This window comes from Phyllobates terribilis, unplaced genomic scaffold (assembly GCF_046119375.1).
Source record: "Phyllobates terribilis strain yellow unplaced genomic scaffold, ASM4611937v1 Scaffold_1__5_contigs__length_1240528914, whole genome shotgun sequence".
NCBI lineage: Eukaryota > Metazoa > Chordata > Amphibia > Anura > Dendrobatidae > Phyllobates > Phyllobates terribilis.
In genome coordinates, this window is record NW_027362761.1 from 320,262,333 (window position 1) to 320,279,683 (window position 17,351).

Below are 17,351 nucleotides of genomic sequence, written 5' to 3' on the forward strand. Positions count from 1 at the left end.
TTATTTTGTTGTTCCTTCCTTTTACTTCCCAGTGTTCCACTCTATTGTTTGTTATTGTTTTGTTTGTGCATATTTGTATGATTGGTATTTTCATTTATCACTTTACATCTATATTTGTTAGCCTGGTTGGTGTATTCTTATATATAACTACTCTCCACTTTCCTGGGTGGGGGCGGGGGCAGATGAGGGCTGATTCAGTAGCTCAGCAAGGTACGTGACCCCGGCATCTTCACCATTAGAAGTTACCCGGGGAGCAGGGGTAACTAGGGGGCCCCTAGCTCCGGATATCACACTATAGTCACATGACATTTGTTCTGTGCTAAACCCTGTATTTCTGACCTGTATGACAAAATATTTGTCTGTTTTGTGTTGTATTTTTTTTTTATAATTACGCGTATTTCACTATACAACAGTTGCAAGCTCATCTTGGAGGGACTATGGTGAGCAAAGAGCAGATGGTGTTATGTTTAGTTTGTTCATTTGGTTCCTTTGTACTCTGTATTGTATGTCATCTCAGGTTTGTTTTTAGTCAGTTCTTCCCTGTAATCCTGCATGTTGTGATGTTGATAATAGTTGCTGTGTGTTTCAAGTAAAACACTTCTTTCTCTCATAACATTTGAGCACTGAATGATTCTGATGAAAGCTGAAACTGCAACAGTGTGGTTATCCAATTTTTTTGATTGGTTGGGTAAACAACATCAGCTGTCCTGTCATAGCTGGACTGACTATAATTTATTTGGTGGAAAGAGTTAAATGTTGGCAAAAAGATGGAAGAAAAAGGACAATCTCTGAAATATTTTCCACTTCATGGCCCTGAATAATTGACAATCTGTATTCTGTAACATGCATTGTGCTTACATTCATTTGAGAGTAAAACTGTTTAATAAGTTTATGTATCTGCTCACAGCTGAGAGGAGGTGTGATGGTGATAGTCTTTACTACCAAATTTCATTCTTTTTACTTTTATTAGTTAACTATTGTTGATTGAAGAACATTTAAAGCTGCAAAATTCATGACCGCCACAGACACTTTAACAGCTGTCTACTTCCTAAAGGAGCTTCTTGTTTTAGGCAATAATAAGAAAAATGTTTAGTACCGTAATTGAGCTCAGACTAAATCTGCGCATTGCTAAGAATGTGGATGATATGTAAATGGTGATAATACTGGGCATGTATGTTGTCTAACCTGCATCTTTATTACTTGATTAAAAACCCAACATTTATAACCATGTCTGAACCCACTTTTACTATCTCTGCTTGTATCACTAGGCAGCACCGTTCTTACAGTGTAGATGGCGCTGTGTTGCGCTGGTGTAGACCAGGCAATTGCATTTGTGTTGCTGGGAATTGTGGTGCTGTCCAACAGGGTGTCAGTGTGTTTTTTCAGAGTAGCTAACTGGCTATTTCTCGCTATATCTGAGATCTGGGTGGGGCAGCACCCTAATTAAACTGCCAGTTATTTTATGGCAGTTGCCAGATATCGATGTATTCTGACCCCGGTTAGTTGTCTGGTGGTACTCTCCTGTCTGACTTAAGAAACCAGTTGCTGACTTTGGGCTGACTTAACCCTTTGCCTGCCTGTAAATTCTGAGTCTGACTCTGTTCTCTTTCTTTTGACCCCGGCTATTTCCTGACGTTCTCTGTTTTCTGATTAAGCTCTGTCTGGTTTTGACCCTTCTCTGCCAGCTTGCTCCACCAGCCGGTAGCCACTCTGTAGATGTAACCCATGGGGCCATGTGTAAACCTAGGTCCCTATGTAATGTTTAAAGGGTGAAGGTGATAGTTCCTCTGGTACCTGCTAAATAGAGTGGCTAGTTATAGCTCATGTTGGGAGTGGTGAATATTCATGACCTTTAATAGCGGGCACGCTGACAGCCGAGCGCAGCAGGAGCCGCGCTGCGGCTACAGCGTGCGCGCTATTAGGGAGATGAATGGTCACTGTTCCCCACGCACACAGTCACGGCATGGGTAGCAGTGACTATTCCGGCACAGAGCTGGACGAGAAAGGAGGTGAGTATGAAAGTATATATTTTTTCTGTGCAGCATGTCGGGGATCAGAGGGTGCCAAGCATACCTGGATGAGGGGGGGCCATACATGCAGGGATGAAGGGTGCCATACATACCGGGTTGAGGGATGAGGGGGGCCATACATACCAGGAACCGCGCTGAGGGCACAGTGTGCCGGTTATTAAGGAAGCAGTGGGGAGCAGTGAATATTCATTTTCTTTAGTAGCGGGCACAGTGTAAGCTGCAGCAGGCGGCTGCTGCCTCATGTGCACTGCTACTCCGCCACTGTCGCTTCCCCCACCACCCACAGCCACAGTATTTATATATATCGGACTACAAGACACCCCCCCACTTTCCTCCAAAATTTTGGAGGAAAAAAGTGCGTCTTATAGTCCGAAAAATACGGTATATGATTAACCTTACTTTCAAGTTAAGGATTCAAGAAATATTCTATGGAACGCTGTCTTACCAAAATTTTGAAAATTGTTCGTGTGTTGAAAGGGTGTACTCATTTATGCTGAGCACTGTGTGTGTGCGTGTATATGTACACTGTTTGTAAATATACACACACACAGTCATGGTCGAAAGTGTTGGCATCCTTGAAATTTTTCCAGAAAATGAAGTATTTCTCCCAGAAAATTATTGCAATTACACATGTTTTGTTATACACATGTTTATTTCCTTTGTGTGTATTGGAATACATCGATATCTCTAAAGATGGACTTGTAACCTTGAGATTGTTGATATTGTTTAACAATTTTAGTTCTCAAGTCCTCAGACAGTTCCCTAGTTCCCTTCTCTTTCTGCTCTTCATGCTTAGTGTGGCACACACAGACACCAAATGCAAAGATTGAGTCAACTTCTCCCCTTTTTATCTGGTTTCAGGTGTGATTTTCATATTGCCCACACCTGTTACTTGCCACAGGTAAGTTTGAACAAGCATCACATGCTTGAAACAAAGTTGTTTACCCACAATTTTGGAAAGGTGCCAACAAATTTGTGCGGCCCATTTTTTGGGTTTTGTGTGATATGTCCAATTTGGCTTTTTTTCTGTGTTTTTTTTTTGTTGTTGTTTCAATACACACAAAGGAAATAAACGTGTATAACAAAACATGTGTCATTGCAATATTCTTTTAGGATTCATTTTCTGGAACAATTTCAAGGGTGCCAACACTTTCGGCCATGACTGTGTGTATATATATTAAAATTAGTTCAGATGCATTCATGAAAGAGCAGTGGCGATATTTTTGCATATAATAAATGTATATAAGAAAAGTCCTACTGAGCAAACATGTTGCAGTTTTCAAATGATTTTCTCATAACTGCTTTGTATTTTTTATATTTCGAATGATTACATTTTCAATTAAAGTTCTAAAGTTAAAAGCTATAAAATATAGTAAAGTAAATAAAGCCCTAGACAATGTAATATAGATATGTTTATATATACACTGCTCAAAAAAATAAAGGGAACACTAAAATACCACATCCTAGATATCACCGAATGAAATATTCCAATTGCAAATCTTTATTCAATACATAGTGGAATGCGTTGAGAACAATAAAGCATAAAAATGATCAATGTAAATCAAAATTAATATCCCATGGTGGTCTGGATTTGGAATGATACTCAAAATCAAAGTGTAAAATCAAATTATAGGCTGATCCAATTTCAGTGGAAATGCCTCAAGACAAGGAAATGCCTCCACATGCCTGTATGTCTTCCCTACAACGCCCGGGCATGCTCCAGATGAAGCGGTGGATGTTCTTTTACTGGATTTCCACCCCAGGCCTGGATTAAAACATCAGTCAACTCCTGAACAGTGTGTGGTGGATGGAACGAGACATGATGTCCCAGATGTTCTCGATTTCTATTCATGTCTGGGGAACGGGCAGGCCAGTCCAAGTATGAATGCCTTCATCATACAGGGACTGCTGACACACTTCAGCCACATGAGGCCTAGCATTGTCATGCATCAGAAGGAACCCAGGGCCCACTGCACCTGCATATGGTCTCACAGTGGGTCTGAGAATGTCTTCCCGGTACCTCATGGCAGTCAGAGTACCTCTGGCTAGCACATGGAGGGCTGTGCGGCCCTCCAAAGAAATGCCTCCCCATACCATTATTGACTCACTGCTAAGCCAGTCATGCTGGAGGATGTTGCAGGCAGCAGAACGTTCTCCATTGTGTGTCCAGACTCTGTTACATCTGTCACGTGCTCAGTGTGAACCTGCTCTCATCTGTGAAGAACACAGGGCGCCAATGTGGAATCTGCCAATCTTGGCGTTCTCTGGCAAATGCCAATCTCCCTGCACGGTGTTGGACTGTAAGCACAACACCCACTTGTGGACTTCGGGCCCTCATACCACCCTCATGGAGTCTGTTTGTGACAGTTTGAGCAGACACATGGATGTTAGTGGTCTGCTGGAGGTCATTTTGCAGGTCTCTGATACTGCTCGTCCTGTTCTTCCTTGCACATAGGAGGTGGTGGCGGTCCTGCTACTAGATTGTTGCCCTCCTACGGCCCCTCCACATCTCAGTATATACTGGCCTATCTCCTGGTACAGTATCTGCTCCATGCTCTGGACACTGTGCTGACAGACATACAGTGGTGGCCAAAAGTATTGGCACCCCTGCAATTCTGTCAGATAATACTCAGTTTCTTCCTGAAAATGATTGCAATCACAATTTCTTTGGTATTATTATCTTCATTTAATTTGTCTTCAATGAAAAAACACAAAAAGAATTGTCCTAAAGCCAAATTGGATATAATTCCACACCAAACCTAAAAAAGGGGGTGGACAAAAGTATTGGCACTGTTTGAAAAATCATGTGATGCTTCTCTAATTCGTGTAATTAACAGCACCTGTAACTTACCTGTGGCACCTAACAGGTGTTGGCAATAACTAAATCACACTTGCAGCCAGTTAACATGGATTAAAGTTGACTCAACCTCTGTCCTGTGTCCTTGTGTGTACCACATTGAGCATGGAGAAAAGAAAGAAGACCAAAGAACTGTCTGAGGACTTGAGAAACCAAATTGTGAGGAAGCATGAGCAATCTCAAGGCTACAAGTCCATCTCCAAAGACCTGAATGTTCCTGTGTCTTCCGTGCGCAGTGTCATCAAGAAGTTTAAAGCCCATGGCACTGTGGCTAACCTCCCTAGATGTGGACGGAAAAGAAAAATTGACGAGAGATTTCAACGCAAGATTGTGCGGAATGTGGATAAAGAACCTCGACTAACATCCAAACAAGTTCAAGCTGCCCTGCAGTCCGAGGGTACAACAGTGTCAACCCGTATCAACCGAGACATAAAAAAGCCAGGCTGGAGTTTGCCAAAACTTACCTGAGAAAGCCTAAAACGTTTTGGAAGAATGTTCTCTGGTCAGATGAGACAAAAGTAGAGCTTTTTGGGAAAAAGCATCAACATAGAGTGTACAGGAAAAAAAAGAGGCATTCAAAGAAAAGAATACGGTCCCTACAGTCAAACATGGCAGAGGTTCCCTGATGTTTTGGGGTTGCTTTGCTGCCTCTGGCACTGGACTGCTTGACCGTGTGCATGGCATTATGAAGTCTGAAGACTACCAACAAATTTTGCAGCATAATGTAGGGCCCGGTGTGAGAAAGCTGGGTCTCCCTCAGAGGTCATGGGTCTTCCAGCAGGACAATGACCCAAGACACACTTCCAAAGCACTATAAAATGGTTTGAGAGAAAGCACTGGAGACTTCTAAGGTGGCCAGCAATGAGTCCAGACCTGAATCCCATAGAACACCTGTGGAGAGATCTCAAAATGGCAGTTTGGAGAAGGCACCCTTCAAATATCAGGGACCTGGAGCAGTTTGCCAAAGAAGAATGGTCTACAATTCCAGCAGAGCATTGTAAGAAACTCATTGATGGTTACCGGAAGCGGTTGTTCGCAGTTATTTTGGCTAAAGGTTGTGCAACCAAGTATTAGGCTGAGGGTGCCAATACTTTTGTCTGGCCCATTTTTGGAGTTTTGTGTGAAATTATCAATAATTTGATTTTTGCTTCATTCTCTTTTGTGTTTTTTCCTTGCAAGCAAATTAAATGAAGATAATAGTACCAAAGAAACTGAGTATTATCTGACAGAATTGCAGGGGTGCCAATACTTTTGGCCACCACTGTAGCTACTCTTCTTGCCACAGCTCTCATTGATGTGTCGTCCTGGATAAGCTGCACTACCTGAGCAACTTCTGTGGGTTGTACTGTAGACACCTCCTCATGCTACTGTACCTCTAGGGGTGAGAGCATTGACAAAATGCAAAAGTGACCAAAACAGATGCCAAAAAGGATGAGAGCAGAGAAATGGTCCGTGGTCACCCCCTGCGGAACCACTCATTTATAGGGGGTGCCTTGCTAATTGCCTATCATTTCTACCTGTTGTCTGTTCCATTTGCACAACAGCAGGAGAAATTGATTCACAATGAGTGTTGCTTCATAACTGGTAATTGGACAGGTTGATTCCACAGAAGTGTGATTGATTTGGAGTTACATTGTGCTGTCTAAATGTTCCCTTTATTTTTTTTTGAGCAGTGTGTGTGTGTGTGTGTGTGTGTGTGTGTGTGTACATAATGTGTGTGTGTGTGTGTGTACATAATGTGTGTGTATATATGTGTGTGTGTATGTGTATATACAGTACACACCTCATTTAAAGATTTTTCTGTATTTTCATGACTATGAATATTGTACATTCACACTGAAGGCATCAAAACTATGAATTAACACATGTGGAATTATATACTTAACAAAAAAGTGTGAAACAACTGAAAATATGTCTTATATTCTAGGTTCTTCAAAGTAGCCACCTTTTGCTTTGATGACTGCTTTGCACACTCTTGGCATTCTCTTGATGAGCTTCAAGAGGTAGTCACCGGAAATGGTTTTCACTTCATAGGTGTGCCCTGTCAGGTTTAATAAGTGGGATTTCTTGCCTTATAAATGGGGTTGGGACCATCAGTTGTGTTGTGCAGAAGTCTGGTGGATACACAGCTGATAGTCCTACTGAATAGACTGTTAGAATTTGTATTATGGCAAGAAAAAAGCAGCTAAGTAAAGAAAAATGAGTGGCCATCATTACTTTAAGAAATGAAAGTCAGTCAATGTGAAAAATTGGGAAAACTTTGAAAGTGTCCCCAAGTGCAGTTGCAAAAACCATCAAGCGCTACAAAGAAACTGGCTCACATGAGGACCGCCCCAGGAAAAGAAGACCAAGAGTCACCTCTGCTTCTGAGGATAAGTTTATCTGAGTCACCAGCCTCAGAAATCGCAGGTTAACAGCAGCTTAGATTACAGACCAGGTCAATGCCACACAGAGTTCTATCAGCAGACACATCTCTACAACAACTGTTAAGAGGAGACTTTGTGCAGCAGGCCTTCATGGTAAAATAGCTGCTAGGAAACCACTGCTAAGGACGGGCAACAAGCAGAAGAGACTTGTTTGGGCTAAATAACACAAGGAATGGACATTAGACCAGTGGAAATCTGTGCTTTGGTCTGGTGAGTCCAAATTTGAGATCTTTGGTTCCAACCACCGTATCTTTGTGCGACTCAGAAAAGGTGAACGGATGGACTCTACATGCCTGGTTCCCACCGTCAAGCATGGAGGAGGAGGTGTGATGGTGTGGGGGTGCTTTGCTGGTGACACTGTTGAGGATTTATTCAAAATTGAAGGCATACTGAACCAGGATGACTACCACAGCATCTTGCAGCGGCATGCTATTCCATCCGGTTTGCGTTTTGTTGGACCATCATTTATTTTTCAACAGGACAATGACCCCAAACACACCTCCAGGCTGTGTAAGGGCTATTTGACAAAGAAGGAGAGTGATGGGGTGCTACGCCAGATGACCTGGCCTCCTCAGTCACCAGACCTGAACCTAATCGAGATGGTTTGTGGTGAGCTGGACCGCAGAGTGAAGGCAAAAGGGCCAACAAGTGCTAAGCATCTCTGGGAACTCCTTCAAGATTGTTGGAAGACCATTTCCGGTGACTACCTCTTGAAGCTCATCAAGAGAATGCCAAGAGTGTGCAAAGCAGTCATCAAAGCAAAAGGTGGCTACTTTGAAGAACCTAGAATATAAGACATATTTTCAGTTGTTTCACACTTTTTTGTTAAGTATACAATTCCACATGTGTTAATTCATAGTTTTGATGCCCTCAGTGTGAATGTACAATTTTCAAAGTCATGAAAAGACAGAAAAATCTTTAAATGAGAAGGTGTTTCCAAACTTTTGGTCTGTACTGTGTAATATATATATATATAATGTGTGTGTGTGTGTATATACGGTGAAGGAAATAATTATTTGATCCCTTGCTGTTTTTGTAAGTTTGCCCACTGATAAAAACATGAGCAGTCTATAATTTTAAGGGTAGTTTAATTTTAACATTGAGAGATAGAATATCCCCAAAAAAATCTAGAAAATCACATTGTATAAATAAGATAAATTTATTAGCATTTTGCAGTGAGAAATAAGTATTTGATTCCTCTGGCAAACAACACTTAATACTTGGTGGCAAAACCCTTGTTGGCAAGCACAGCAGTCAGACGTTTTTTTGTAGTTGATAATGAGGGTTGCGCACATGTCCGGAGGAATTTTTGTCCACTCCTCTTTGCAGATCATCTCTAAATCATTCAAATTTTGAGGCTGTCGCTTGGCAACTTGAAGCTTCAACTCCCTCCATAAGTTTTCTATGGGATTAAGGTCTGGAGACTGGCTAGGCCACTCCATGACCTTAATGTGCTTCTTTTTGAGCCACTCCTTTGTTGCCTTGGATGTATGTTTTGAGTCATTGTCTTGCTGGAAGACCCAGCCACGACCCATTTTTAATGTCCTGGTGGAGGGAAAGAGGTTGTCATTCAAGATTTTACGGTACATGGCTCCATCCATTCTCCTATTGATGCGGTGAAGTAGTCCTGTGCCATTAGCAGAGAAACACCCCCAAAACATAATGTTTCCACCTCCATGCTTGACAGTGGGGACGGTGTTCTTTGGGTCATAGGCAGCATTTCTCTTCCTCCAAACACCGCGAGTTGAGTTAATGCCAAAGTGCTCAATTTTTGTCTCGTATGACCACAGCACCTTCTCCCAATAACTCACACAGTCATCCAGGTGTTCATTGGCAAACTTCAGACGAGCCTGCACATGTGCCTTCTTGAGCAGGGGGACCTTGCAGGCACTTCAGGATTTTAAACCTTTGAGGCTTTATGTGTTACCAATGGTTTTCTTGGTGGCTGTGGTCCCAGCTGCCTTGAGATCATTAACAAGTTCCCCCCGTGTAGATTTAGGCTAATCTCCCACCTTCCTCATGATCAAGGATACCCCACGAGGTGCGATTTTGCATGGTGCCCCAGATCGATGTCGAATGACAGTCTATTTGTATTTCTTCCATTTTCTTACTATTGCACCAACAGTGGTCTCCTTCTCACCCAGCATCTTACTTATGTAGCCCATTCCAGCTTTGTGCAGGTCTATGATCTTGACCTTGACATCCTTAGAAAGCGCTTTGGTCTTGCCTATGTTGTAGAGGTTAGAGTCTAACTGATTGAGTCTGTGGACAGGAGTCTTTTATACAGGTGACTATGTAAGACAGCTGTCTTTAATGCAGGTAACGAGTTGATTAGGGGCGTCTAACTGGTCTGTAGGAGCCAGAACTCATAATGGTTTGTAGGCGATCAAATACTTATTTCTCATTGCAAAATGCAAATAAATTTATCTGATTTATACAATGTGATTTTCTTGATTTTTTGGGGGGATATTCTATCCCTTAATGTTGAAATTAACCCACGCTTAAAATTATAGACTGTTCATGTCTGTCAGTGGGCAATCTTACAAAAACAGCAAGGGATCAAATAATTATTTCCTTCACTATATATATATATATATATATATATATATATATATATATATATATATATATATATATATATATATATATATATATTATAGTGTGTGTGTATTGTACATTGTCTAGGGCTTTATTTGGTTTACTATTTTTTATAGCTTTTAACTTTAGAACTTTAATTGAAAATGCAATCATTCAAAACATAAATACAAAGCAGTTATCAGAAAATTATTTGAAGATTGCAACTTGTTTGCTCAGTAGGACTTTTCTTTTTTAAATCAAATAATTTTTATATTAACATTTTCAACATGAACAGGTAAGTTGACAATCACTTCCTTTCAAATTTCCCCCCAACTCCCACCCCTTCCCGCCAGCTCTTTCTATCTTAATGGGGAGAGACAGTTTATAGACATTGCCAATTTTTTCACATTGTAAAAGTTGTTTCTCATGCAATAAAAGGATTTATTTTATTACGTATCAGATGTGTTGGTCACTTTCTATCTCCCCCTTATTTACAGTTAGGTCCACATATATATGGACAGAGACAACATTTTTCTAATTTTGATTCTAGACATTACCACAATGAATTTTAAACAAAACAATACAGATGCAGTTGAAGTTCAGACTTTCAGCTTTCATTTGAGGGTATCCACATTAAAATTGGATGAAGGGTTTAGGAGTTTCAGGTCCTTAACATGTCCCACCCTGTTTTAAAAGGGTCCAAAAGTAATTGGACAGATTAAATAATTGTAAATAAAATGTTCATTTCTAGTACTTGGTTGAAAACCCTTTGTTGGCAATGACTGCCTGAAGTCTTGAACTCATGGACATCACCAGACGCTGAGTTTCCTCCTTTTTGATGCTCTGCCAGGCCTTCACTGCGGTGGTTTTCAGCTGCTGTTTGTTTGTGGGCCTTCACTGTCTGAAGTTTAGTCTTTAACAAGTAAAATGCATGCTCAATTGGGTTGAGATCATGTGACTGACTTGGCCATTCAAGAATATTCCATTTCTTTGCTTTAATAAACTCCTGGGTTGCTTTGGCTTTATGTTTTGGGTCATTGTCCATCTGTAGTATGAAACGACGACCAATCAGTTTGGCTGCATTTGGCTGGATCTGAGCACACAGTATGGCTCTGAATACATCAGAATTCATTCGGCTGCTTCTGTCCTGTGTCACATCATCAATAAACACTAGTGAACCAGTGCCACTGGCAGCCATGCATGCCCAAGTCATCACACTGCCTCCGCCGTGTTTTACAGATGATGTGGATCATGAGCTGTACCACGCCTTCGCCATACTTTTCTCTTTCCATCATTGTGGTAGAGGTTGATCTTGGTTTCATCTGTCCAAAGAATGTTCTTCCAGAACTGTGCTGGCTTTTTTAGATGTTTTTTAGCAAAGTCCAGTCTAGCCTTTTTATTCTTGATGCTTATGAGTGGCTTACACCGTGCAGTGAACCCTCTGTATTTACTTTCATGCAGTCTTCTCTTTATGGTAGATTTGGATATTGATATGCCTACCTCCTGGAGAGTGTTGTTCACTTGGTTGGCTGTTGTGAAGGGGTTTCTCTTCACCATGGAGATGGTTCTGCGATCATCCACCACTGTTGTCTTCCGTGGGCGCTGAGGTCTTTTTGCATTGATGAGTTCACCAGTGCTTTCTTTCTTTCTCAGGATGTACCAAACTGTAGATTTTGACCCTCCTAATATTGTAGCAATTTCTCAGATGGGTTTTTTCTGTTTTTGCAGCTTAAGGATGGCTTGTTTCACCTGCATGGAGAGCTCCTTTGACCGCATGTTTACTTCACAGCAAAACCTTCCAAATGCAAGCCCCACACCTCAAATCAACTCCAGGCCTTTTGTCTGCTTAATTGAGAATGACATAACAAAGGGATTGCCCACACCTGTCCATGAAATAGCCTTGGAGTCAATTGTCCAATTACTTTTGGTCCCTTTAAAAACAGGGTGGCACATGTTAAGGACCTGAAACTCCTAAACCCTACATCCAATTTTAATGTGGATACCCTCAAATGAAAGCTGAAAGTCTGAACTTCAACTGCATCTGTATTGTTTTGTTTAAAATTCATTATGGTAATGTCTAGAACCAAAATTAGAAAAATGTTGTCTCTGTCCAAATATATATGGACCTAACTGTATTAACATGCACAGTTCATTTAGCTACTTGTTATCAATCTGCTAATTATCAATTAGCTGGAGTCATTACATTTATATTACAATTAAAACTGATTTGTCTAATCAATGCAGTCGCTAACATTCTTGACCATGTTAATGTCATAGGGGCCAGGCCCGGAGAATCCAACCAAGGTACCCACAATTATTCAAATTTAAGAGGGTTCCCCCTTCTCTGGTACACATATCTCTCTAGTCTAAGTATATTGTTGATTCTATGGATGTATTCTTTTATGTTTGGAGGTTCATTGTTTTTCCAGTGCGAAGCTATCCGCTTCCTGGCCTGGTATAGTAGACGGAGGATAGCTACCTGATGGGCCTCTTCAGTTGGTAATCCATTTGCATATCACATGTAAAGCGCCATGGAATAAATGGCGCTCTAATAAAAAATAATAATAATATCCTAATAGACACACAATAGGATCATGGGGAATCTCACATTCAGACACCTTGGACACAAAATCTAGAATCTCTCTCCAAAATACCTTAAGTTTAGGGCAGTTCCACATTACGTGACATAAATCTGCATCAGGATTACCACACCTATAACTGTTTGAGTCGTTTTTGTAACCAAAATTGCGTAAGCGCCAAAGGGTATTATATACTCTACTAGATGGTGGCCCGATTCTAACGCATCGGGTATTCTAGAATATGTATGCGGCCGACCGGGCGCGACTAATCAGCGAAGCAGTGTTTAAATGGGTTGTGCACTACTTTAAATTAACCCCCCAATGTATCCCAGCTTAGCATGTTTCAAATCCGGCGCCAATTCGCGGCTGGACTGCGCTCGTTGCTGATTGGTGGCGGCCACCGGCCGTGACCAATCAGGACAGCAGTGTTTTAAATCTCGCGCCAATATCGCTGAACCGTGTTGGTGAGGACCGGGGAGCGGCGCTGCCTGTGCGCGTACTTCCGCTGCGAGCAGCCGGGAGATGAACGGCTAGCGCCGGTCATCTCCCGGCTGCATCGCCGCTGACCTCCATGCGGCTACCATCGGGAGATCAGCAGCTAGGGCTGCTGATCTCCCGACGGCAAGTGTGAAGGGAGGACCGGGGAGTGGCGCTGCCTAGGCCGCTGGTCGGGGTACTTCTGCTGCGAGCAGCCGGGAGATGACCTCCGTGCGGCAGATGAGCCGCTAACGGCCGCCATCTTGTTCTAAAATCCTGCGTCGCTGATTGGCCACGGCTGGACCAATCAGCGACGTGGGATTTCCTGGATGGACAGACAGACGGGATAAGCCGATTATATAGTAGTTGAATCAGATAGTATTGCGAAAGTTTTTACCCCTCGCTTGTCGACACTAGTGATATGGACTGTAAAATATCTTCCCATGTGTCTTCCTCTATTGGGTCCATGTCTTGCTCCCATTTAGTTTTAAGATTACTACCTCTTTTTTTGAGGACCTGTTCCATTAGACATTTATAATGGAGCGAGATTACCCCTCTCGTTGACCCCTTCCCCATCACTGTATCCAAGAAAGCTGTTCCTCTACTTTGAATAATAGGCTTCTGACCATTTTGTGTCATGAAGGCGTGCCTCAACTGCAGGTATTTATAAAATCTCTTGCTGGAGACCCCAAACTCATTCTGGAACTCCTGGAAAGACTTAAACCTACCATCATTTCAGTAGGACTTTTCTAATATACATTTATTATATGTGAAAATATTGCCACTGCTCTTGCATGAATGCATCTGAACTCATGTTAATGAGTACTGATTTCCAGATGAAATCCCATGCTAGATATGACAGGCACTGTAACTGAGACATCATACCTGGGGAGTAGAGGAATTACAGGTCCATCAGATACAGATGTTGAGAGCTGCTGTCCTGCAGGCTGAAAGCTGTCTGCCTTCCTTGTGTTCTGCAAGGACTCCAGGGGATTCTTGAATAGCATTGTTCAGTCAGAGGGATCTTGTAGCAGATGGTAAATATTTATACTTTTTCACACTGAACAACTTGGCACCAAAGGCCATAGGAACGGAAGGCCCATAGCATTAGTGCTGTTTATTTGTGCTACTTTACAGTAATGACTCCATAATTGACACTACTGTTATAAAGGACATCTGAAACAGAAATAAAACTGTTAACTCTGTACATACAGTACTTTGTTTCGTTCATTGTGTTTTACTTATACTTAGACTGTGAAATTGTTTAAAGGGATAGTTTCAATCTTATTTTGTCCAAAACATTCATTATTCAGTATATTCAATTGTAAATCAGTTCTTTTGCATTTCACTCATTGGGCATAATCCCATATTGAACTCCTATTTGTCGAGACTTATTACACTTCAAAAGGTTTAACTTTGCAGCTTTTCTTTAAAGGGTTGTTCCCACAATCGTATTTTTCACAAAGCACAGAAATTCATACTTAAAGGGAACCTGTCACCAGAAATAACGCTGTTAACTTGCAGATATGGGGATAATCAGCAGGATAACAGCGTTATTATGCTGCCCGGAACCTGCACGCAGCCGAATGCAGTGGGGAGAAAATGAACTCTCTTCTCCCTGACTGACAGCCGGCCTCAATGCGGACGCAGTGTCAGTCAGGGCCGGGGGTGCGGTTACAGCCGCCACCCTGTATTCTCAGAGTAGTGACTGAAGCGACGCCACCCCTGCCTCCATGACTGAATCTTAATGCTGGCGGGGAGAATAGAGTTCATTTCCCCCCCCCCCGCTGCATTCGACTGCATGCAGGCATCGGGCAGCATAATGATGCTATTAACCTGCAGATTAACCACATATCTGCAGGTTAACAGCGTTATTTCTGGTGACAGGTTCCCTTTAATGTTAATATACAGTGACCCTTCAAAGAAATTTAGTGAGCATAGAACCAACTTTTATGTTCTGTACTCTGAGCCCTCGGCATTTGCTTAAGTTTGTTTATAATCTTCCTTGTACCTTTTTGTCTTTATTCATTTCCATCTGCTTTTGTGTACCCCTATGTGCATATCCATCTTCACATACCTGAATGGGTTGTCCCATACTTACGCTGCTTAAACTACAGTTTCCAACAGCACCCTGCTTATTCTCTGTGTTCTAGAAACCTTCCTCTTTTGTGCTTCAGACTAGCCCCACTTCTCTGTACTTATAATAGCACAGGCTTCCAACACAGTTCTGCTATACTGTGCCTAGCTCAGCTACATCCACCACAGGTATTTGGCAGATCATCACCCTAATTTACAGTATGTTTGGAATGCATTCTACTCTTCTGTACTCTGTATGGTCGTGTATACAACAGCTCTGCCAGACCAATTTTATCTTCTGACATCTACAACTGCAGTTCCAGAAAAGATGGGATGGTGAATAGAATAAAAACAAAAATGCCATGATTTGTTAATCTTTTACAGCCATATTTTATTCACATCAGAATATAAAATGTGCATCACTCATTTAGAAATTAATGGAAGTAACACATCTCAAAAGAATTGGGACAAGGTTAGAAAAGGGTTTTAAAATAAGTGGTACTAATTAAAAACAACTGGCGTGTCAAGTTTCAACTAAGTCACATGATTCTTTATAAAAAGAGCTTGTTAGAGAGGCAGAGTCTCTCAGAAGCAAAAGATGGTCAGAGGTTCAACTGTACAATTGCATCAATGTAAAATTGAAAAGACTTTGAATATCCCACCATTTACAGTACATAATTTATCAGCAGATTAAAATATTTTGGAAAAATCTATGTGCACAAGGGACAAGGCCGACATGTCAATATTGAATGTTGTTTATCTACTGGCCCTTACGCTGCCCTGAATCAAGAACAGGAATGATTCATGCATACAAAACATTGCATGGGCTCTGGAATACTTTCAGAAATCATTGTGAACACAGTTTGCCGTGCTTTCCAGAAATGCAAGTTAACACTTTATCATGCAATGAAGAAGCCATATATCAACACAATCTGGAAACACTGCAGTCTTCTCAGGGTCAAAGCTCATTTAAAACTGAATGATGCAAAATGGAAAACTTTTGTGGCCACATTTATCAAAATGTAAAATTCTTTATGGAAATCACGGACGCAATCATGGACGTCGTATCCTGCAGACTCGAGAGGCGAGAGACCATTCTGCTGATCAGTGCACACTTCAAAAGCCTACATTTCTGATTGTATTGGGTTACATTAGTGCCTGTGGCATGGGCAGCTTACAAATCTTGAAAGGCACTATCAATGCGGAGCATTATGTAGAGGTTTTAGAGCAACATATGCTCCCATTCAGATAATGTCCATTTCAGGGAAGTCTTTGCATATTTCAGTAAGACAGTGCTAAACCAAATACTGCATCCATCACAACAGCATTGTTTCTCAGAAGTGTTTGGTATGATGAACTGGCTGCCTGCAATCCTGACTTTTCACCATTAGAAAACATTTGGCGCATTATAAAATGAAACATTTTTGTCAAAGAAGACATAGGACTATTGCGCAGTTAGAATCCTACATCAGACAAGAATGGGACAACGTTCGTCTCCCAAAACTTAAGCAGTCTTCTTACTTTCCAAACATCTTCAGATGTAAGTTGTAAATCGAAGAGAGGATGCAAGGTAGATATCTCCCTGTCCCAACTTTTTAGAAATGTGTTGCTGTCATCAATTTCTACAGTGGTTAGACCTTTTTCCATTTACCATATATACTCGAGTATAAGCCGAACTGAATATAAGCCGAGGCACCGAATTTTACCACAAAAAACTGGGGAAACATTGACTTGAGTATAAGCCTAGTGTGGGAAATACAGCAGTAACTGGTAAATTTCCCCATCCTGTTATGCATGGCCCCCTCATCCCCAATCCTGGTATGCATGGTCCCCTCATCCCCAATCCTGGTATGCATGGTCCCCTCATCCCCAAGCCTGGTATGCATGGTCCCCTCATCCCCAAGCCTGGCATGCATGGTTCCCTCATTCCCAAGCCTGGTATGAATGGCCCCATCATCCCCAATCTTGGTATGTATGGCCCCCTCATCCCCAATCCTGGTATGCATGACACCCCTCATCCCCAATTCTGGTATACATGGCCCCCATCACTGCACACATGAAAAAAATAAACACTTCTACTCACCTTTCTTCCCTCTGCTCCAGCTCTGCATCCTGTTCTCAGCTGATCTCCGCATCTGAGCAGCCCATGATATCACTGCCATGCTCCCTCAGATGCTGACTTGAGCTGCCGGGATATTCACTCCTCTCCACGCTGGGACCGCTTAGTTTTCCAGGTAGCGCAGAGTGCAGGACTATTGATCTCTGCTGGACACGAGCTAACCGATTATGTAAAAACACATGCAGCTTTTTAAGGACTGCAGATTAGGCT

At 41.8% G+C, this 17,351-nt stretch overlaps 1 protein-coding gene across 6 annotated transcripts in view; it reads left to right on the top strand.

The window, feature by feature from the left end:
* Positions 1-17,351, top strand: part of TANGO2 (transport and golgi organization 2 homolog) — a 336,367-nt gene that overhangs the window by 207,381 nt on the left and 111,635 nt on the right. Inside the window, exon 7 of one of the 6 annotated variants that reach the window (XM_073675747.1) lies at positions 11,619-11,871. The exons of the other annotated variants lie outside the window; for them this stretch is intronic. Coding sequence (XP_073531848.1) covers positions 11,619-11,856 — 238 coding nt within the window. The 3' untranslated portion in view covers positions 11,857-11,871. Of the gene's footprint in view, positions 1-11,618; positions 11,872-17,351 lie in introns of those variants that run through there. 6 annotated transcript variants of the gene reach the window in all.